The sequence below is a fragment of the Lacerta agilis genome, chromosome 12 (genome assembly GCF_009819535.1).
Source record: "Lacerta agilis isolate rLacAgi1 chromosome 12, rLacAgi1.pri, whole genome shotgun sequence".
Taxonomy (NCBI): Eukaryota; Metazoa; Chordata; class Lepidosauria; order Squamata; family Lacertidae; genus Lacerta; species Lacerta agilis.
Genome location: NC_046323.1, coordinates 46530190 through 46554035, shown reverse-complemented (window position 1 = coordinate 46554035; position 23846 = coordinate 46530190). Strand labels below are relative to the sequence as shown.

The following is a 23846-nucleotide window of genomic DNA, read 5'->3' as shown; positions in this document are numbered from 1 at the left end:
TTCTCTACACCCATGTATTCGCCTTTACCTACTATCAACTGAGGCTAACACTTCATGCCCGTGATAAGTGAACTCTAGTCCATGAAACCTTATGCCACAATAAATTTGAATGTCTTTAACTCTGTTAATTTGGTATGTATTATACTATATTACATTAATGTAGCTCCACTCCCCCTGCCCCCTGCTCATGGGCAACTAGAAAATCAGGGTCCCATAATGAGTAGGAGTCTCCACAAGTAAAGGAGGCTTCACTGCTAAAGATTGTTACCCTTGAATATGTGGAGGGAAATGGAGATGGGGAACAGAGTTATTGTGCTTATTCATGCTCTCCCTACTGTATGTGGTTACTTAAGCCCCATTATGAACACATAAAGTGGGTTCAAGAAAACCCCTGAACTGCAGACCTGACTCTTCAGAAAGAGTGCAACTCCATTCAAAGCCAGTTAAAAACCACCATCCGGATCAACGTTATTATTGTCAACAGTACCATCTTAGCTGGATTATGTTTTAGCTTGTTTGCCATTCCAGAACTGCCTGCAGGCACCCGTTCAGGATTTCTACCACCTCCCTGGTAGTAAATGGGAATGCAAGGTAAAGCTGTGTGCTATGCTTTTCTCTATACAGTGGACACTCGGGTTGCGAATGCGATCCATGCAGGAGGTGTGTTCGCAACCCACAGCATCCGTAACCCGCAGCGCCGCGCCTGCGCAGGTTGTGATTCAGTGCTTCTGTGCATGTGCAAAGCGCCGAACCCAAAAGTAACCCATTCTGGTACTTCTGGGTTCAGTGCAGTGTGCAACCCGAAACCGTGCAACCTGAAGCAGCCATAACCCGAGGTATGACTGTACCCATGTATTCATCCCAAACCTCTGAATAACCTCTCTCACCGACGCCATGTGAATGTTAAAAGCACAGGGAAACAGAAGTCTTTCAGCAGCACCTGCTGGACTCGCCTCTCCAAAAAAGGCGCAGTCCACCATATCTTCAAGTTCATTCCAGAGAGGCTATCTAGAAGAGTACTATAGATGATGGTATCAAATGTTGCTGAAAGGTCCAGGAGAAACAACATGGTTGCATTTGTTCTGTCTGCTCTGTGGCACAGGCCATGCACCTGGGCAGCCAAGACCATTTTTGTCCCATAATCAAGTCAAAGGTTAGACTAGACCAGATTTAAATTTTGGGAATACCACAACCTGCTCTAACCTGTTCAAAAATGATAGCTTTGACAGGGGACAATAATTCAGGAGTACCGGTATGTAAAAATATAAAAATACTTATGTGGCTCTGAATCTTATACTTTTGTTTCTTTATAAAAATTTGATACCACCTCTTTTGCCATTTTTTAAATTGTTGCTATTGAAACACTTGCAATTTAGTTATTGATAAACTCTCACCTGTTCAAGCTGTTTTTGAACCATACTCTGCTGTTCAGTAACATGCTTAAGCTGCTCTGCATCTTCCTCTGGGAATTCTCGGCCAGCTTTCTTTGCAGTGCGCTGTTTTGCAGATAGTGCCTTTTTTGATTTTCTGTGTGCTCCAATTTGTTCTTCAAGGAATTTCTGTTGCATCTGAAGAAGCTGCTGTGTTTCTTGTAGCCATTCTTCATATTGCTTTCTGTGTGAATCATCTAAGGATAAAACACAACAAATCAATTTTCTTATCATGGGTTTTGCAAACTTTCACAAATTCATTTTCAAACTGATTTCAGAAAGAAGGGATTTTCTTTCATATGAGCCCCTCATACCAATTATTAACACCTTTCTCTTTTTGTAATAGAGAAAAAAATAAATTATTTTGAATAAAACAAAAGAGGATAGGAATAGGAATAATTTATTATTGGCCAAGTACATTTTCCAACATACTTGGAATTTGTTTCGGCTACATTGCAATGTAAACATACAGACACTGTTCCTCTCACAATACAAAGAAGTAAAGAAACCCCACCCATATTTTACCTCCCCTTAAGCTATACAACTACAAATTTAACAATTTAATGGCACAAGGGAAAAAACTATTCTTGTGCCTGGCCGGTTTTGTATATGAAGTCCTGTAGCGACGTCCAGATGGAAGTAAATCAAGCAGATGATGACCGGGATGTAAAGGATCTGCTACAATTCTCTCTGCTCTCTTCCTAACTCGGGTAGCATAAATTGTCTCTATTCAAGGCAAGCTAACAGAGACAATTTATGCATCAACCGGGATGGAAAGCATCAACAAAATCTGGAGCATGCAAGTATGCATTAACATCTTTCAAGGCAGAATTTAAGGCCAATCTTTGGATTCAAATGCTACCCCTTTGAAACTGACAATGGGGCTACAAAATATCTTCTTTTTTAAGGTTTATATAAAATACATATGAAAATGAATGTCAGGTTAGTCATTATTACCCAAATACTATTATCATCTAAGCAATGCTAATTGTTCTGAGATGTTTCTGCAACTGGTTTTTCCACATTTTATAAGTTCAGTAGGTTGTCACATTTCAAAAGCTTATTATGCACTGGCTCAGAATATTTCAGTTAATTGTGTCATAATTCAATTATTGTCTTTGAATAGGCTTGTAAATAAGCTGTGTGTATTCTGAAATATAATATGTACCCATGGAGTTGGCTTCAAAGTCTAATATCAGTTTATGAGTGTTATATACTTACTTACAAAACCAGGACCAAAATTTGGAGGGTTAGGCCTAGACATCTGCGGTGTTAGGTTTCCATCCTTGAAAGTGGGGGGGAAACAGAGTGTGTTAAACAAAATTCTGTTTTACAGTTGCTCTGATGCTGTGAGGAATGGGAATCTGTGCACAAGAAACAGATTTCTGTACTCAGGCTACATTGAACACGTGGTCAAGAAGCTGCTGCTACTGGGTTTGGGTTATAGGTTGTGGCATAGTTATGGACCCAGTCCAGAAAACATCCTGCTTCCCTTGTGGGATGATGAGCTCCTCTGACAAAGAGATGATCATTGCAATAAGGTGTAACAGCGCAACTCACCTGCTCATCTCAGGTCAGAGACTTACTCAACTCATGAAAACATTAGTGGCTGTGGATATGGATGCAGGTTTGTCTGAATGCTCTATCCATTATAGCACATCAGCTTTTAGACCACAATTCCACTTTGTGGAATCTGCTTTACTTCAAATTTCAGGACACGTTACCTGTGTGATTGCTTGCTGAACAAGATTCTGGCTTTCACCGCTTGGTACTCCCGGCACTGCTTGACCCATAAAGGCAAATCTAGTAATGGGTAAATAAAATCACATTTTGGATTTGTTTTACAGCTAAAATTAATAAAGTGTTAATAATATGAGATTTTGATATAAACTAATCTCAGAAGGGAAACAGTGTGCTCCTGGGCATGCACAGTCTGCTGCTTCACATTCCCAGCCCCTGCCCTTTTCTGCATACCACAGAGTTATTGCTATGTGCAGAGGAATACAGCTGTTTGTGTGTATGACATGAATCACAAAGTAGGAAATTAATGATTAATGGTAAAATTAATGCTATAATTTACTTTGCTAATCTCCCAAGGAAGGTAACAGCTATCAGAATAACCTGAAATTTCAGTGAGCAGAAACTCATGCTGATATCTAAGAGAAGCTAAAATAATCACAATCTTTGCCTACCTGTTCATGACCATTTGTGGCATGCCCATATTGTTCTGTGCCATTACTTTATTGATCCCTTTCAGAGCCACCATTTTCGCTTTCATTATAGGATCAGTGATTGCATCAAAATCTATGAAACCAGAATTAAGAGGATTAAGTATTTATTATATAAAACAGCCAGTGTGGATAAGCATATAATTTGTTCACCACTGCTTACCTGTTTAGGCCTATTTTTTAAAATTTCATAATTATGACAGTTTTTGATGTTTTAATTATTTTTAAAGACAATTTACTGTGTTTACTATAAGTGTTTTAGAAATTCACACTTAATAATTGGTTCAAACTACATTAAGACAGGGTGACTCTGATAGATTGATGCTCGAATGCTGATGGGCATCATAGGGAATGTTTCAGACAGAAGCAGTTCTTTTAGATGCCATTTTCCCTCTTTATACTAGCCCTGAGCTAGTGCCAGCAGCATAATACTTTGTTTGCAAGAGAAGTAAACATATTGCTGGAGGGAGAGAGGGAGGGATGCCTGGCAATGGACTGTGTAGATTGCTTTCACCCACTCATGGCTTGCTTCAACTGAGTAAGCTCACAATTTATACAAATTTCAATAAATTGAAGTGAGAGCTGTAACAGTGATCTCTCCCTAACTTACTTGCTAACATTACATTCTTGGCCTTATGAGAATAGCATAGGTAGGTTTTTGCCATTCTCACACCTGCAGAGCATGTTATACCCTGCTCTGAATCCAAAACAAAGAATATACAATGACAGTACGAATATCAACATATTAACTGGAGTTTGGAAACAGAATATACCAGTGGGGGATGTGGTTGCAAGGAGTGGCAGGGTAACTGACCTGCACCTGCTTGCACAATCCACTTGAACAGAAACACACACACACACACACACACAAATGCATATGCAAATACAGAACATGAACAGAGTTTAGCAGAATGAAGAAGATTTGCTCTTCCCCTTGTGGAAGACACCTAATATGCTGCACTTTGTCCCAAATTATTCCCTTCACCTTTACTTCTCACTCAAATTCCCACTCATATTCCTCCTTCCTAAACTAGGAGGGCCAGTAAAAATGGACTGGCAGTCCCCCACCCCCCAAATTCAAATGAAGTTGACAGCATTGTTTCAGGCTAGGCACCAGATGAAGATTTCAGCTTCTATAATCCCCGCTTTCAGCTGTGCAGCAAGCTATGTCTATTGGATTCCGAATACACACTTTCCCTGCAAGAACAGAAAACCTCTTGGGCCTATTCCAATTTCTATTTTTTTTTCTACATACAGATTAAACAAATCAGAAAACACAATAGAGATAATAAATTTTATCGAACAGTGGACATACTGAGTATTAATATATGGTTGTTGGTTTCTATCGCACTTGGCATTATCATAGAAAAAACAAAAACATACCAATGTTGGGGAAAAATGGCTCTGAACGCTGGCGAATCATGGCTTGCATCTGTCGCTGCTGCTGCTGCTCTTGCCTTTCTTGATCCAAAAGATCTTGCAGCAGAAGAGGCTGTTCTTCTAGCAGAAGAGGCCTCTCTCGATTTTGCTGCTGGGCTAATGTTTGTGGAATCATCATTGGTTGTGGCCCAGGCATACCACTGGGGCCGGGTCGATTTACGGCAGGCACAGTTTGATTACCAGCTTGCACTGCCCCAAAGCTATTAGCTGTCTGGCCAGGAATAAAGGCTGGATTTACCGTTGTCCCTTGTGAGAAGTTATGGCTTATTTGTGGAACCATGTTCACATTAGGTACAGTATTTTCCATGGTTTGACCAGCAGATGTCATTAAAGTTTGTGGCATACTTGAAACAGGTTTGATTTGTGCTGCTGGCTGTGGATTAGGCGGAGAGCCCAGAGGCCCGACATCAGGGTTTTCTGAATTCTCATTAGCTAACAAACTTGTAAGAACAGGAGTGGATCCAGAGATATTGCAAGAACCTTGAGTTGATGTTGGAGCAGGGCCCGGAACAGTATCTGGGCTGGGCACAGTGATTTCCTCATTCATATTTGTTTTGCCAGGTAATTCCACATTATGGGGCATCACAGATGTTGCTTCTTCATCATGTAACTCTGTTTCAGCAATAAACTGAGTGCCGGAGGATGCCACACTTACATCTCTTTTTTCACTTTCAGATTTAGTTTCTTCTAATGTGTTTGGAGACATAACTTCTGTTTTAATTTCACTGACTTCAGCAGTTTTTTTCTGAGGAGACGATGCTGCAGGAGTGGCAGCTTTCTCATCCTGATGCTTTTGCTGCGTATCTTCTGCCTTGCCTTGTATTTCATCTATGGGGACATTAAGATCTAGCTCTTCATTAAACATACCTTTTTTGTCACCCAAATCGAGGTCTGGATCAGTGTAGGCAATTATGTCAAATTCGCCTGATCTTAGAAGGTAATCAAGGTGACGATCATTAGTTTCAAGATTATCTAATGTGTCCAGTTCATCTCCTTTGCCATCTTCTGGGTCTAGATTTAGATTTTCAAGGTCCTCGTCAACTAAATCTTTAACCTCAACACCATCAAGGTCCTTGACATCTAAATCTTTTACAGAGGAGTCATCAGGATCAAGCTTTTCTTCTAATCCATCAGTGGGTTGGTTGGGAATCTGTAAGTCACTTGCTGCCTCAGTAGGTGTTGTTGTTGGCAAAGAACCTCCTGAAAAAGCATCATTAACTGGTGGATGACCTAAAGAACACATGACTAATACAGGTGGGTGGGTGGGATTCACTATAGCTTGCTGACCTGGCGGTAAATGCTCCAAACCCGTTGCCACATGCAATGGATTGTTTAGGCTTTGAGAATTACGTCTTGTGGGCTCTAGGTGTCTTGGGCCTTGACAGTCCTGTCTAGGTACAAATCCTGTATGTTGTTGATGCTGGGGGACTGTGTTCGTAACAGCTGATGAGGAATTAAAAGGAAGTCTTGGCCTGCCTTCGGGTGCTCTGTGACAGAGCTCAATAAATGCCTGCCCCATGATGTTGTGCTGTTGAACCTGAATACCTTGTGGTGGGAAATGCTGTGAGAGTCCAATAGGGTTGCCCATTTGTGGCTTGTTAGGGAGTCTAGGCATGTCAATTGATCTTCTGAGTTGTGGTGGAACTCCAGCACGTTGCATTTGCTGGGGAGGCCCAAGGAAACGTTCTTGACATTGTGTAGGACCATGACCACCTCCAGAAAAACCAAATCTGGAAGAAAAAAATTGGTTGACTTGGATTGTATATTGTAGAAAGTTTACACAACAAACCAATTTTCTGGGATGTTTATCTTTTGAATCAATTGAAGTGACACATTTGCTAGCTAATTTACATTCTGACTGGCTGTTACTGAAACAAATTATTGGACTCGATGGTCATTACGTCTAAAGTAAGCAATACATGCTTATCTTCATATTTTGATGAAATCCAGAATAGGTGTCAAAATAGAGTGGACTGGTTTAAATTAAGGCAATTTACATAACTATTGAAATAATCAAGAAAAACAAGTGGAAAAAATCAAGTTTCAGGCTAATCCATGTATTATCTGGGCTAAACCAGCATACTAATTATTTACTACGATAAGAAAATACAAGTTTGCAATATATTATTTATAGTCTGGCCTTAAACCTACAGTCTCAATAGAGCCTCTTTATTGCCCAGAACATACCTTTGTTCCGTCATATCTTTTGCACTAAAGAATTTAAACCTACTTGTAGAACAATTTTGAAATTAAGGATACAAAGCAAGATCACTTACTTCAAGAGGTCACATATTTTTGCCCCTGCTTCAGTGTTTTTCACAGAAAAGCAAATGTCCAGCAGGTTTGGTAAAAGGGTCATGAATTCAATTTAAAGTGATTGAGTGCAGCCTTTAATGTGTTTGCAGCATTACATTCAGATATAATTTTAAACTGGAACATTTTTAAAGGGTCACTTAATATAACCAACACTTAAAACATATAGATAAAGAACCCACGATTTTTTAAAACAATGACATATTTTATGATGAAGTAATCAAGAAGTATACCTAATTCCATGAGGTCTCATTGCCATTCCACCCATATCTCCTGGAAATTGGGGTCTATTAAACTGCCCATCGATGGGAAAACCTGTGAACCTTAGTCCACTAGGAGGGACAATGGCTGACCTAACATTCCCAGGATACGGAGGAGGAGGCCTGTTAAAAATCTGGTTCAGATTTTCTTGCTGCTGCCATGGTTGAGTAGATCCTGCATGAGGTGCTGTGGTAGGCTCTTGTGGCATTTTCTCTTGACGGATTGCATTCTTCTTTTGTTGCTGCTGCTGCAGAATAATCTCACGTAATTTCTGGCGCTGATAGGGAACAAAAACATTTCAGCTCATTTATTTATTTCATTCTTATCCCACCCTTCATCAGCAAGCGATCCCAGGTCAACAAAACAAAACAAACAGTAAATAAAACATTAGAAGAACATAGAAAAAGCACATAGAAGTAACACATATCTCCTTCCAATATTATTACCACAAAATCAGTTCCCCTCTCCGCATCAGAAGCCTGACGAAGAGATGAGCTTTTAGTTGGTGCTAAAACACTAAACAATGTCTGCACCAGCCATTATCTCAAGGGGGAGATTATTCTACAAGTGGGGTGTCACCACTGAGAAGATCCTATTTCATGTAACTGAGCACCCCTCAAGAGATGGGACAAGCAGAAGGGCCTCCCTGGAAGTTCTTAAAGCTGAGGAAGGAAAATAAAGGAATACGTGTTCCTTCAGGTATCTGGGTTCTCTGTTGTTCAGGGCTTTGTAGTCACCACTAAACCCCTGAAGTGGTTTCACTAGGATACAGACAGTGTTAAAGGTCTGATATGGGTGATGTACTGCCACAGAATACAAAATACCTGCATCTTATAGTATAAAAGAATTGATTTATTGATACAACACAACCACAATGTTTCTAAAAGCTATTGATAGGTTCTATCAACTCTGGCATCTCATAGTTTTCACAAGCACATTATTCAACAACAGTAAACTCACTTGTCTTATTTTTTCTGCATCTGCCTGAGACATTGTGGTCTGTGTATTTGTTGCTCCAGCTGTTGGTACTGGGCCAGGAGAAGCTTGGGGGAACTGTTTTCCCTGCATGCTCATGGAAGAGTTTACAGATGAACCCAAGTTCCCCTCTGATCCAGATCTTGGCTGATCTGCAACATCGTGGGGAAGCTGAGCAGTTCCAAAAGTTTCTGGCTGAGGTCTTGGAGTCATTGGAGGTTGATCATAAGGATCACAAGGTGGTGCTGCTGAAGCATGGCTAAAAGAATCTGTCACAGCAGGTCCCAATAGCTTTGGAGGCTGAGAACACGGATCTGATGGCCTTACAAATGTCCCAGGTAAGGTTCTGTTCTGTGATGCCTGCAGATAAGGATCACGATTTGACATTAGGGCTGGTCTACTGTAAGGTTCTGGAATTCCAGGCCTTGGTGTTGCTGGTGGTTGAGAATATGGATCACTACTAACCGGCCTTGGTGTACCTGGAGGTTGGGTATATGGATCAGAATGCCTTTGATTAGCTGAAACCTGAGCAAATAAGTCTCCAGTCTGTGCAGGTCTTGGTGTGAGTGGCTGATGCATGTATGGGTCAACAGCAGTGGGGCGAGGAGTACCCGGAGGCTGGGCGTAGGGGTCTGCGACAGGCCGAGGAGTACCCGGAGGTTGGGTGTAGGGGTCTGCAACTGGCCGTGGAGTACCCGGAGGCTGGGCGTAGGGGTCTGCGACAGGCCGAGGAGTACCCGGAGGCTGGGCGTAGGGGTCTGCGACAGGCCGAGGAGTACCCGGAGGCTGGGCGTAGGGGTCTGCGACAGGCCGAGGAGTACCCGGAGGCTGGGCGTAGGGGTCTGCGACAGGCCGAGGAGTACCCGGAGGCTGGGCGTAGGGGTCTGCGACAGGCCGAGGAGTACCCGGAGGCTGGGCGTAGGGGTCTGCGACAGGCCGAGGCGTACCTGGAGGCTGGGCGTAGGGGTCCTGAGCAACTGCCCTTGAAATAGTTCCAGACTGAGAAAAAGAATCACCCTGGTTTCGCACTACTCTTTGTGGGTGGGCAAAAGTCTCTTTTATTGCTGGATGTGGAGTCAGAGGAGGCTGACTATATGGGTCATTAGATGGATTGTGTGAAAAGCTATCTACTGGCCTTGGTGTCAAAACAGGCCGTTCATAGGGGTCCACAGACATACGCCGTGGGGTTGGTGGCATTGAAGCATACGGATCTTGTGGGGACTGAGTTGGGCGCATTGGAGTTTTAAATGGGCCAGAACTTCCCTCAACAACAGGAATGGGAGTCAATGGTGGGCGTGCATATGAGTCAGCAGGAGACATCCGGGGCCTTTGAAATGCATCTGTTCTTGGAGGTGGTTTAGCAAAGGGGTCACTGTTTGCCACTGATAAAGATGCTTTCCCTGGTTGTTCTGCAATTAAAGGTGATCTTGATATCCCCAAAGGTTTGGAGAAAGGTTCTGTTCCCATTGTAGGCCTGGGTGTATCTGGAGCTTTTGCATAAGGGTCACTGTTGACTGGAGACAAAGAACATGAATCTCTGACAGGTGATGGTCTGCTCCCTGCTGATTCAGATGCCTGAGCTGGCCTGGATATGGGTGAAGGGGGTGGACAGATATCTACTGATGTAACAGAATTTATTCTGACAAAGTTTTGATTTTGGTTAACAGGTGGTGGCCTAGGAGTTCCCACCATTTTTGCATAAGGGTCAACAGGAGAAGGTGGTCTGGTAGAGGAACAAGGAGGAAACATCTGTTGTGATGGTGCCTGGCAATGTGCATCTTGAACAGGCATTCTATTTGGTGTTGCAGGTGGAGGTGGGGCCTGTGGTTTTAAGAAAACATCAGAAGGTGTAGAAGTAGGGGTACCAGGAAGCTGTTTTGTATATAATGTCTGTTGTGCAGGAGACATACTTCCATTGCCAGTCTGAGGGGTTAAAGGACTTTGAATCCCACTACTAGGTGTGTCTGAACCTGATTGGTTCAAAAGCTGCTGTGACCCAAGTTGTTGTTGCATTTGCTGCTGTTGTTGCTGCTCATTTTTCACTTGCTCAAGTTTCTGAGTTGCTTCAATTTTAGCTTGCTGTTTACTTTTCTGACGCATTTGCTGTTTTAGGAAAGGAAAAAACCAGGTTGCATTATAACTATCAGGAAATTAAATAATAGTAAAGAACTCATAAGCACATTTTAAGGTCATTTGAAAAGCTCCAACAAATTAAGGATATGGGACCAATTATTTCTAATATGTATATTATTTATGCAGGCTTCCAGATGACTAATAACAAACGTACAGATCTCTGAAAATATATACTTAAATTTGAAGAAGAAAGACAACCTCTATTAAAAGATACAGGGGCACTGTATAACTTTCTTGGACATTCCATCCAAGGTGAAAGTACCAGAGGCTCCTGAACTTTATTTTTAAAGGTCCTATTCTGAGTTTCTTATGTCACACAAAATTATCCCTATGGTGGCTTGGCACATGAGCTAACACAGCATGGAGCTCACCATACATTGGTCTACATATGCTGAATGCACTGACTATCAAAATGACATTTTATTTCACTAGTGGAGAAAACCCTGCTAACTTTCTTGTGAAACATCATGTGGAAATAATCCTCCATGCATTTGTAATAGCTACGAGTAGCCTCTACAAATGCTTGTGACTTGAGAATTACCTTCTACACATGTGGCGCCTCACTGAGAAGCTGAACTATGAAATGGCTTTGAGTTCTTCAAGAATTTGCAGAATGACGGGGCTTCTTACCCCACAGGGCCAATTTGAGGGGCCTAAAACTTACTGAGACCCACCAATCTACATAGAGGAGGTACGGGGATGGAGCTAGTCACAAAATGGCAGCAGATGCAGGAAGTTTAATTTAAGCCCCACTTTTTGTTACTTTAAATTGAGAATTCTCAGTTAAAGTGCTAGGATTATGTAGACGTCACTTCAAAGGCTACCTATACTTCCTGTACACAGCCCATATACAAAGTATATGATAAACTACTATTTCCTTTCCTAGCATCTGATGTTAATTAAGGGCAGCTCTTTCTACAGCTAAAACAAAATAATAAAAAAATCTTTCCAGTAGCACCTTAGAGACCAACTAAGTTTGTTCTTGGTATGAGCTTTCGTGTGCATGCACACTTCTTCAGATACACTACAGATCTTTCTACAGCTGTACTAAACAAAAGGGGGAATCAAAGACCAAACGCAACACACCTGTCTAAATTTCCACTCTTGCTCATGCTCTGATTCCCTCTGCTTTAATGGGTCCTTAAAGAGTTCAGTGTCGATACGAGAGCTTGGATCAATGCTATCCTGCTGCTGCTGCCTTTTCATGGAGTCATTAGACATCTGCACTTTGTTGATCCGTAAGGCAGCTCTATTATCTCGGGCTTTTTGCTGCAAAACAAGCACACATGTAATTTTTTAGACTTGTTTTAGACTGATATTGAAAGTAATGCCATTCTTTATTACCAACACAAAACCCACAAATGGTTTACGGGGTTTGAATAAATTTCACATAGGAAATAAGAAACTAGGACACCCTCGGTTACATTTACAGAAAGGTAGCCATGTTTGTTTGTTGTAGCAAAAACAAAGAGTCTTATGGTACCTGAGAACTACTAATCTTCCTAGACACACAAAGTAAGGTTAATGCACCTATGTCATATCAAAGCTGCAGTTAGCAAAACAAACAAACAAAAACACACACATTGAAAACAGTACAAGAAAAAGAGTCCTATCCATGTGTTTTGCACCAACAGCAGCTTCACTATTTCATGAAACAAATGAAGAGAATTGGGACAATATCCGAAATCAAGCTAACCACTATAAGCTATAAACAGAGTAAATGGGAAATTTTTAAAAAAACAACAGACATCACTTCAGTTAATAATATAATCAATTTAACCATTTAAAAACACCTATAGGAATTAATTTACAGGTGATGTTCATGATCTTTACTTTTCCAGAGGATCAAATCACCCCGTCAGTTTTTTTAAAGTTTAGTATGCAAATTCAACACTAGGTTTTTAGAGATGCAAAAGAGCAGTCAGAAGAAAGCAGGCATGGCCCCAAATCCATAAAAGGTAAATTTAGAAAACTAACTGAAATTCATGTATGTAAAATGCACTTTGCAGAAGCAGTGTGCTTTATAGCAGTTTTAAAACTTAAAATACTTTTAGACTAATTAATGGAAATCAGAGACATAACATTTTTTCCTATTTCAACAAAAATGGCAAATACTCATTACCACATATGGAGCTCTTTCTTGTGAGCTTGCTTTCCTCCACAATTTAGCAATTTGCTTCACTCTTGTAGTCCAATCTGAGAATGCAGAGGAGAAAAAGTAGTAAGACTTTGTTATTTTGCATTGATTAGCAATATCATCAATGCATCAGTAAAACAGTAAACATGAAACTGTTGCCTTTTTCAGAATTCAGAAAAGCTGAACTTTATGAAATAAGATTGGTACCTAACAGATTTGTAATGCAAGGTTTAACTCAGTGGACTTCCTGTACTGGCAAGAGGTTGGATTAGATAAGATTACTTTTAAGGTTCCTTCCAATTTTATAATTCTGCAATTTATAACATACCTGGGAATTCCTCCTTTAGATTTGGAAAATTGATATTTGTGTACAAAACAGGTGCTACGGTTGCCATTTCACCAAGTGCTTCTTCCTTTTCCCACTTAAGAGTGCTTCTCTGCGCGTTAGACATGGTATCACCTTCACCATCCAGTGGTGTAGCAGACGGAACCCAAGGACTGGTGGGATCATTCATCACCGCATTAAATGCTGTATTCTTATCCCTGGCAAAGTAAAGAAAAATAGGGATTTGTTCATTTCAATATACAGAAATACATTATTCCAACAAACACACACAAATAGCAACACCTCAAAATTATTAATAATTTTGGTTACTCTAAAACCCCGGAAGAAGAGAAATCAGAGAGCCCAACTTGTTAGCAACATGAATATCATTATAGCTATGCTGAAGTAGGGGATATATCAAATTATTCAATTTGACTCACCTTGTGTCTGTGTATGGTGGCTGTGCTATTGTAGAAAAGGAGCCTATTCCTCCTCCCGGAACCAAAGTTGTATGAGGGAGATGGGGGCTTGGTCCAATCAGGCCATTTATAAGTGGAACTCTTGAAAATGCATTCTCTCCTTTAAATAGAGAAAAGTTGAAAACACAAATAATATTTATTTATAGTAATTTATTTACATACAGGCTTTTAGGGCATAGCCCACCCAAGGTGGCTCACAATACCACAAAGCACAATAACTTTAACAATCTAAAGTATCATAATTAAAAAACTGATTACTATCCAAAAGCCAATACTCTATGTCAGGAAAAATAAAATGTAATAGTAGTACTTTCCATGTGAAAAGCAAACTAAAACTCTGCTTCACTATTTCACAGTACTAAACTAAACCATTTGAAGGGACATTTTCTGCATACACCAAATATTAAACATTCAAAAATATTACTCTGTTATGAAGACTTTGAAAGAAGATAACATCCAGGGACTAAGCTCAAATAACTTTGCCTCTCACATCATGCTATTTTGCAGACTAAAGCCTTGTTTGGCATTGTTTTCTGGGTTCTGGGATGCTGTACAGAAGACAATGTTTGGTTTCAGGAACATATAATGATCCATATTCCTTGGCTGGAGATAGGAGGAGCTGAAAAGATGCTGGCCAAGCATCCTTGGGTACAGGGGTGGGAACCAATGAAGTAGTAGGGGCAGGGAATCTGTCATGGGCTGCCTTTCTTCAGGGAGAATTTGCCAGGAGCTGAGCGACTGTGGGGCAGGGAAGAGAAGAGAGAAAAGTGGGTGGAATTTGCAGCACTGCAGAATGTTCTCTCTGCCACCTTATTTTCCTCTTTCTACTTCTCTCTCACACATACACATGCAACTTGGAAGAGAAAGAAAGAGTGGGCCTGCACTAACCAGAGGGTTGGATGCAGCCGCCAGGCCACAGGTTGCTCACTACTGTCCTAGGTAGATAGGAGACAGGCTGTATCAAAAGAAACATATCCACCCTTATAGGATAATTTTATTGATAATTTTTTTTTACAAAAACAATACTCTAGCTTCCAGTTTTCACAAGACTGGGTGACAATGGCTGAATCGCACGTGAATTGTTAGCAGTTGCATTTTTATTTTTTATTTTACAAAAAAAGATCATAAACAAACCTTGATTATGCAAATGCATGAGTTGAGGAGGTGGGGGTGGTGGGGGTTGTGGCAAAGGAGTTGACTGAGTAGCTGAAGGGCTCAGTACAGCAGTAAACAGGTCTTCAACATCCTTTCCTCCCAGCTCTGCAAAACACTGCATGTGAGTATATAAGGTATGATTGCATTTAGTAAGCTTCATAAAATGGTATTAAAAAGCAGGAGAACATACCTGGAATCTTGTACAGTTTGCCAAGAATTGCACCTGAACAAAGTAAAAGCAACCGAAACATTAGCAAACATATACATACAGTGAATTGTGGTAACTGCAACTAATTAAAATCAAGCACGAAGTAAATCTAAAAAGAAGTTCCTTCATGAGGCAATGATATAAGAGAAACATTTACCATCTGTGACCATCTTGTCCAGTTCAGGGCTCAGGATTCTATCTAACTGTTCTTCACTCAGTGGCCGTGAACTCTGACTGACACTTTGTGGAGGTATAGAGGATGGATCATCAGATATGGGTCCAATATCTAGTCCAGCTGATGGAAGGAAAAGTATGGTTTTAACTAATAGACCAGCAATAAGCTGAGGTGCCTAGTTTAACAACTGCTTGGAAAATATATTTGAAGCATATTTTTCTATAACGCACCCAACTAACAAACTCGTTTGGTCTAAGAAACAGACGTTTTGCAAACCTGACTGAATATTATCTTGAATCGTAAGCCTCTCCTGAGATTAATAACTTAACAATTCCAACAAAACAACTAAGGTTTAATATATCTCAAAAAGTGATTGGATTATTTTAACATTAGAGGTTTCTTTGCAAATATTCATCAGCAGGTAAGAGTTATTCTATGGACACTACAAAACCGTCTCTGGAATTGTTAAAGGAGCAAATATTTTCTTTAGAACTGATATAGATACATTTACACAGAACTTAATATGGTGTTAAATCTGGTGACACAAAAATAGCCTGCAGAAATGGATGACTCTACCCTCTTTGTAAGATTTTGCAATTTATTACCTTTTCTAGTGAAGGACAACATTTGCCAAAGAGAGCTAAGAATACACTGGGGGCTTCTGCCCAAGGCGCTATCCTTAGATGTTAGGTGTGGTTTGCCAGAACCATTATTGTGTCTCTTTCCACCTTTGGCTCTGGGGGTGACTCTGGGGGTGCTCATCAAAAAAACAACATTCTACTTGGCCTTTTCTCCTATACATTACACAGTAGTAGTTTTTTTGTCACAGGTCACTTCCTGGTTCTGAACTTCCTGGAATGGCGTCTGTCATCAATTACAGTAAAAGCGAGACCTCCCTCCAGGCTCTTCTTCCAAATACATCTCCATCTCCTCTCTGAACTGCTTTCTCTATATTAGAACCTGTAGTACTTCATCTATTCTATAACTGATCTAAATCTGGATTCTGTCTTACATTATTTATTCACAGTATTTATATAGGTCACCTTGTAATAATATTCTCAGGAAAGCTCACAACAGGAAATAAAGCAATTTAACATTCAGGAACAATGATACTATGAAAGTACAAATACAGCATAAAAACAGTTGCTGAGAATAGAAACAGCTGAAAGCTGAAAGAGATTAAAAAGTATAGGAAAATAAAAAAAAGATATTTGCCTGGCACCAAAATGACACCAAGGTAGGTGAGCATCCCTAGGGAGGTCAATCCATAGCTGGGGTGCTACTACTGTAAAGGCCTCTCTCTCCCTTAGCCACTTGCCCATCTCACTTGTAAGGGGCACTTCAGTAAGGTCTAGATGGAGAAAGATTCAGGAACCCTGGTTTTAAGTTATGAAGGGTCTTAAAGTTCAAAATTGTCATTTTGAATTGAGCCTGGAAAGGACTAAGAGCCAGTGAACAGGATGAAGCACTGTGAGATCAGCTTATATTACTCAGTACACCCCAAAGGGTTCCAGAGAGTCCATACACACCTGACCACTGAAGCCTCCCAAAGTTGTGTGAGAGAGGAGATAGATTAGAGTTGGACAGAATGATCCAGGGTGGGCTTCCCACCTTCTCCTTCCACATGATTTGCCTCCTTCCTCCCCACTGAAAAAAGCAAGGTTATCTCTGGACAATATGGGTGTCCTGGACATTTCCCTTGCCTGATCTGCATTAACTGTGGCATCCAAATCATGGCAGTTGTGAGTGGCTCTTATCTTTGATGAGCCTTGCAAACATGTCAAGGCATGCTTTTGAGGATTTTGTTCACATGTCCTACTATGCCAAACTGCAGAAGGCCTGAACCACTTGCAGAAGCTCTGTTGATTAATAATTATACTAGACTTGTTCCTGTTATCACACACACCAATGAGAGGTGGAATTAAGTATTTCATCATGTTGGATTGGCTAGTGAACACAGAGAACAGTATATTGTTAAGTAGCACATGGTAATGGTTGCTGAAGCTCAACTGAGTGAGTTTTAGTCAACTTGTCTCAAGTGGATCTGAAGCCCAGGCTATCTAGGTTATTTATGACCTCTCTGTCTTCTTGTGGGTTACACCTGATGGGTGATATAGGCATTGGGAGTTCTGTTGTGTAGGACATTAGAATGAGGTGGCTAAGAATTTCCAGTCTAAGAATGATACAATTCTTGGAATTCTACACTGGCTCATAAACACACTTAACTTATAGCACTCACCACTTAGTAACTACAATATTTAGCACTATATGAATTTAAATACTTGGAAATACAATGTTGGAGCCATTACAAAAAATAATAGCTTATATAATCTTTAAAAATAATGACTCCAACCTTGTGTTTCATGCTTGACAAAGTTGCAGTGTCCATCCAGGGCCAAATTAAAAACTGATATTAACTTTTTATTCATGCTTTTCATAATACAACAAACTAAATTAAAAACAAGTCTATCACTGTGATGCTCTATAAAGCATACTTAAATAGTGCAGAAGGAAGGAAACGTGTTACTTTGTACTGTGAAAGGCACACACACAAATCCAGTTATTCACAACATTTTAAAACAAAATTCTGAAACACTACTAGGAACACTGCACAGGCAGGTATTTAACATTGCACAAGACTCTGCACACAGAGATAGTGAAACATGAAAGCATTTTTAGTGACATGGAATATATTTACACATGCAAAAATAAAAAATCAGCCGAAACCACTAGGAAAGATGACTACTTCTAACCATGAATCACCCACTGTTTGTTTCCTTACCAAAAGGGGAGGATGAGCTCTCAACCTGGAAAGTGCATAAATCAAGACCTACAAGATCCAAACCAGATAAAATGGATGATTATAACAAGAAAGAAAGAAAAGGAGAGGCTGAAAAAGCAAGAAAGAATATAAACCAAAAGTATATACAGCTGCATGCTAAAATGCCAGACACCAACAAGATTTTTAAAAGTTATCCCCACATCAATAAAGTGCAAAGTAAAATAAAGTGCAGATTTATTGATCAAAGCAAGAAATATGAAAGAGTCCTTTGCTTGCTGAAGCATACTTATGGTATAACAAGTACATATATAAAAAGTTGCATAATATCATGAACAGGATGATTTTACAAATCAAGTCAAATTTCACAAAACCAACAAGAACTTATACATGTACCTGAATGATCTCCAGATTTCACTAAATCATCAGAAAGAATTCCAAGTATATCATCATCAGTGCTCAGCACAAGGGCAGCTAATGGGTCATCCGAGGTACCTACAGAATACAGGTACTTTACACAATGAGCTTATCCACATTTACCTTTTACCCTGCTCTTTCAAGGCAGAGGCCTGTGCTTTAAAGCTCCATATCTGAGTGTGTTTTGGTTGGTCTTTTTGCCCTGAGCTTTCCCCGCAATAACCCTTCTTTAAGGCCAAATTGGAGCAAATGTCAATTTGGGTTTTAAGTGGATTGACATTTGTTTTGATTGGACTTTAAAGAGTGGGTTTTTTACCCCAGGGGAAAGCTCTGGAGCAATAAAAAATGGAGGGCACTTGGACACAGCACTTTATATCACAGTCCTTGCCTAGAAAGAGTGGAAGCAAGGTCAGTGTGGAAAAGCCCTTAATCATAACAACTGTGATCCCCCCCCCCAAGTTATTTATCTATTTGCTTTGAGCTCAAGGGTTTTTAACAAGTATTATTTTGAATATGTGTTTCTCCAGATACCTTTCTTTTATTTTCTCTTTAGGAAAAGGAGGCTTGAATGTTTCTTTGTAAACAGAAAGCTCAAATTTAAGTAAACAGTTGAAACACCATTTAACACTTTGGGAATTGGCCTACAATGACTTAAACCAGGGCAGGAAACTGGCAGGCCATGGGTAGGATACAGCCCGCCCACAGCAACCCCCCTCCTCCCCAGCTATCCCTACAGATTTTAGGCTTGGAAAAAAGCCTCCTATTTGGAGCCCATAGAATCCTTTTTCCAAGCTTAATTACAGTGCAGGGGGCCATGGGGGGAGGGAATCACAGCTGTGATCCTCTTCTGGAAACAACCTCCACTGTAATTAGGCTTGAAAACAGCCGTACCAGTGGAAGGCTTTACTCAAGCCTAATTGCTATGGGTGCGGGGATGGATTTCACAAAGGGGGCAGCTAGGAAGGGAAGGGTTAACCATGCAATCTCTGTGAGGATCACCCTCTTTGGCAATTAAGACTGATAAGGCCTATTTGTGTGTATGTGTGAAAAAGAGTGAGATCCTGCATATATGTATGTGTGTACAGCATAATTATGTGGTGTGTACAGTACATTTATGTGGGCACACCAGCTCCTGCAGTACTTTAGGCGCATGCACCTTTGTTTTGGCCTTACTCGCCACTGGCATGTAGGTGCCAGAAAGTGGCCTAAAGCTGAAAAATGTTCCTCATCCCTGTGTTGAAACAGCTTGGATCCATATAACACCTTCCCCATATAATAAACATAGACTGTAATGCAAGCCACTGCTGTCCTGGCCCAGGCTTCATAATGGGCTCCTATGTTTGGTTTTATACCATCTGCACTCCAGCAATTTTCTGAACTGCTTCAGAAACATGAGCTCTTTGGTAAATCAGGGGGATTCTTGTCACTATAATGAGAGAGTATACTCAAGAGCCACTGTCCAATTGCTGCCATCTGCTGACAAGACAATGTAGCTATCAGATTTGATGTAGCTATCAGTGTTGGAAACCTATAGGAACTGTAAACTGCCAGAAGGGCCATAGCTCAGCAGTAGAGAACACAATTACTGAGAATACTAATTAATAAGATAGCTAAGGAAATTATTCAAAATACTTTCCCTAACCATTGTCCTTCTACCAATCCGCCCAAAGTCCCTGCTTTTAAGAACTCTGCTCTTCAAGTAGCCCTTACCAAAAGAAACAAAAACATACAAGCCAGTGTACCTTGTATTCCAGATTTTGATGGAGCTGGAGTGGAAGTTGAGCTAAGAAGTGGATCTGAAGATGGATCTAGGAAATTTGTGTTCAAATTTGCTTTGCAAGAAATGTTAAGGCTCTCTTCACATAAATTATCTAAACTTGGTTTCCTTTGTCTACTGGTATCTAGAAGGTCTTTTCCAAAGAAGGCTTCCTAAAATTAAAAGCAAACACATTCCCCACATTTCAGCAATGGAACACAAAACCAAAAACTGATTTCTTTACATACAAAACTATTGCTCACCCAATTTAGTTCATTCTAATGTTAACTTTGTGGCTAGAACATAGTAAAATTAAACTCAACACAAATGACTAATTTTTTTATGTAAAGTTCTTGAAGTTAATTCATCTCCCTTTACTTCCTATTCAAATACTTGTATCCTATGTAAAAAGAAGACACACTTCGAATTTGGGGCAATTCCTCCCTCACTCAACAGCTCCCCATGCCGATCCAAGGTTGTTCAGGAAGCCTCCTAACCCCTTGGATAAGCTTTTTGGAGTACACAGACAGCTGCTAGAAGGAAGAGTGGATGGGGAACTTTTCTTCTGTGAACTTGGTTCAATTCACCTATCTTAGTATACAAGCTAGGTAATATATGGTGAAAAGATTTAAGTTCTCCATATTGTTCCATACTGCTGAAAAAAATAGCCTCTGTTTATAAGAATCAGTATACAAAATTAAATTCTCCTAGCAAGGGCAAACTATTTTCAACTGAAGCATCTATATCAACATTAATACAGACATTTGGGTTATGTCTGAATAACATTCTATTGTTTTTGTTGGAAAACAAACGAAACAGGAAAATTAGAAGGAAATATGTAATTTATGTTTTAATGCTTAATAGCAAAAGGAGGCTGTTGAAACGATCTCTCTTTATGCAAAATCAACTTAGAGTGATAATGAATTACACATTGGAAAGCAAATGTTTGTGTTTTACACCGATTAACAGTTTATTCAATATATGCAAATGCTAATCTTAAGCAGCACACTATGCATAGTAATGACTATACCTGCAAGTATGCTGGGAAGATTTCTTCAAGCTTGTTTTTCTTCTTCCTGTAACGCTTTTTAATTTTTTCTGTATTCTCTGAAACAGGAGTAGTTTCATCAATGGGTGTATCTAGTAGCTGTTCACTCCAACCTAACAATAACAAACATGCATAATAACAAATTTACTTATAACTCTTGCCCACACTTGAGGTACTGCCCCACTCTGTTTAGCATCTGTATATCTCCTTAGTTTAAAACAGCAATATTATAAAAATTACAATAATGCAAAACTGTAGAGATGGACCAATTTAGTGAATGATGTGCAATGCTTTCTTAAGGTATTCATAGATGTTAAGTGAAATGAAACAAAATCTACAAAATTATTACTGGCCTGAATTGAAATAACTATGAAATAATTGCAATCGAGGAAGATAGGGAATGGTTTTTCTTCAACAGAGAATGAATACTGAATACTGTATATTGCATATCTGTATTTGTAAACATTTTAGTAACAGTCTCAACTGTGACAAATGCTATAATCAATCCAACTGAAGTATCATCCACTCTGCAGTTACTGTCCATTTCTAAACAAAGCTATGGTAACATAGCATTTCATTAACTACCTGGTCGACCAGCTGAAACATATACCAGATACAGTGGTGCCCCGCTAGACGAATGCCTCGCTAGACGAAAAACTCGCTAGACGAACGGCATTCGTCTAGCGGAAGCTGCCCCGCAAGACGAAAAAGTCTATGGGGCTGCTTCGCAAGACAATTTTTTTTTTAGCGCGGAAACCTCCGCGCTCCATTGCCGCTTCGCTAGATGAATAATTCGCTCTACGAAAAAACTCGTAGAACGAATTATTTTCGTCTAGCGGGGCACCACTGTACCTTTTGGCTGACTCAGATTCAGAGACTACTAGGATTGTAGCTAAATTTTGCTACATCGTGTCAAGAATAAGACACACCATGACGTCAACAAACTCCAATGATAAAGAGCCCAGATAATCCCTGTTGGAACACCACCAGAGCGGCGATATATTGCTGAGTCTTATCACAACAGTTTTATAAAATTTTAAAATACTGCAATATTTATTTGTAATTTTAGTATACAGACATTATCTATGAATTGAATTGTTAACTGTCTTGCTGGTCTTTGACCGTATTAAAGATTTATTACTATATTATAGCATTTCATTAACATTGCCTTCATAATGATACAACCTATTGAGACAACAAGACCCAAACTCCAAATTCTTTATTAAGGTAAAATCCCTGGTTCTAAACAGAGCATAAAAAGTATTGGAGTTAGTGCACATGTTATATAAGGAGGCATTTAACCAGGTTAAACTAATTTATCAAGAGCAGATGCTATTACTACAATTTTTTAAAAGGTTGCACTGCAAGAAACCCATTTGTCGGTTTTCCCTTAACACTACTACATTGCCTGTAGTCACCTCCTGACAGGTAATTTTGAGTATAAAAGGGCAATATGAGACAGTGTGAACAGACGGCAGAAAAAAGGTGAGATGGGTGGGTGAGCAAGCAGTTGCAGGTGAGGTGGAGAAGAGTTTTATTTAGCCCACAATTTAAGTAAACTGACGTAATTCACACAGATCAGAATGCTGTTATCCTTCCTCTGAATTTCACAATAGTTTTTTTTGCTTAAAAACATACTGAAGTATGTAATTTAGGATAAAATATTTATAGAAATGCATACATTGAAATAAAATGTTTATTTCAATATGTATTTTGCAGTAAAATACTGAAAAATATTATTAAAATAAAGAATTAAATATTTTTTTCATAGTTTTATTTTTAATCCACAGATTATTGCACAAATGGTATGGAACAGGCTTAAGAATAACACATGCAATATTAATATGAACTGCTCAGGACAGGCACTTTTAAAATGATGCTTCAGGAATAAGTATGTGCTATGGGAAGTGCTGAAAATACAGATGTGGAGAAAACCAGTAGTTTTTTTTTTTAATTGCATTATAATGAACCTTAACAATATAATGCTCCTATATTGGAGTGCATGTTGCTATAGTGACAGATAATTTAACATAACTATCAGTGTCACATTTAAGTGGTTGATTCACATAATTAGTACCCACTTTCATCTCTGCTGGGTATCTGCTCAGATACAGAGCCAGAGGAGTCCTTCCTTGAAAGAGATCGTTTTGTTTTTCCCTGTCCTGTACGACTCCGCTGACGTACCATAAATCCACCAATGCCTGTAAAAACACACACACATAATACACCTTGAAGTTATTTGAATTATGAAAACATACTTGGATTTCACTTTTTTGTAGATTCACAAGCACTAAAGCACTAAAGTATAAAATTGGAAGTGGATACACAGTACATATTTAGTAAGCACCTGGCTCTACATCATAATACAAGAGGTGGGTTGTGCAATTTATTTTACACTACCAGAACATGTGTCCAGGAGCTTTGAGTGATCCAGATGCATGGTCCTGAAATGTATATGTTATGAAAATGATGCACCTGTGCCTCACATACTGTAGCAGGGATAGAGAACCCTTGATCCATGGGCAGCAAGCCATGGCCAACTGCTCCACATCTGATGTCATATGTAATATCAGGTGAGAGTCTTAAA

The 23846-nt window shown here is 39.7% G+C and overlaps 1 protein-coding gene across 12 annotated transcripts in view; it reads right to left on the bottom strand.

Moving 5' to 3' along the window:
• The window catches only part of KMT2C (lysine methyltransferase 2C), a 162220-nt gene that overhangs the window by 25412 nt on the left and 112962 nt on the right, over nucleotides 1-23846 (bottom strand). For 10 of the 12 annotated variants that reach the window (XM_033165512.1, XM_033165515.1, XM_033165514.1 and 7 more), the window contains 20 exons: nucleotides 23341-23460; nucleotides 21242-21372; nucleotides 20198-20384; nucleotides 18435-18533; nucleotides 18042-18089; nucleotides 15242-15379; nucleotides 15067-15099; nucleotides 14856-14981; nucleotides 13683-13821; nucleotides 13246-13460; nucleotides 12903-12976; nucleotides 11867-12049; nucleotides 9343-10750; nucleotides 8633-9258; nucleotides 7645-7949; nucleotides 5042-6828; nucleotides 3623-3734; nucleotides 3155-3233; nucleotides 2652-2715; nucleotides 1395-1627 (listed from right to left, as the gene is read on the bottom strand). In XM_033165512.1, the coding sequence (XP_033021403.1) occupies nucleotides 1395-1627; nucleotides 2652-2715; nucleotides 3155-3233; nucleotides 3623-3734; nucleotides 5042-6828; nucleotides 7645-7949; nucleotides 8633-9258; nucleotides 9343-10750; nucleotides 11867-12049; nucleotides 12903-12976; nucleotides 13246-13460; nucleotides 13683-13821; nucleotides 14856-14981; nucleotides 15067-15099; nucleotides 15242-15379; nucleotides 18042-18089; nucleotides 18435-18533; nucleotides 20198-20384; nucleotides 21242-21372; nucleotides 23341-23460 (6107 nt within the window). The remainder of the gene's footprint in view (nucleotides 1-1394; nucleotides 1628-2651; nucleotides 2716-3154; nucleotides 3234-3622; nucleotides 3735-5041; nucleotides 6829-7644; nucleotides 7950-8632; nucleotides 9259-9342; nucleotides 10751-11866; nucleotides 12050-12902; nucleotides 12977-13245; nucleotides 13461-13682; nucleotides 13822-14855; nucleotides 14982-15066; nucleotides 15100-15241; nucleotides 15380-18041; nucleotides 18090-18434; nucleotides 18534-20197; nucleotides 20385-21241; nucleotides 21373-23340; nucleotides 23461-23846) is intronic. The other 2 variants (XM_033165518.1, XM_033165517.1) reach the window with 2 other exon arrangements.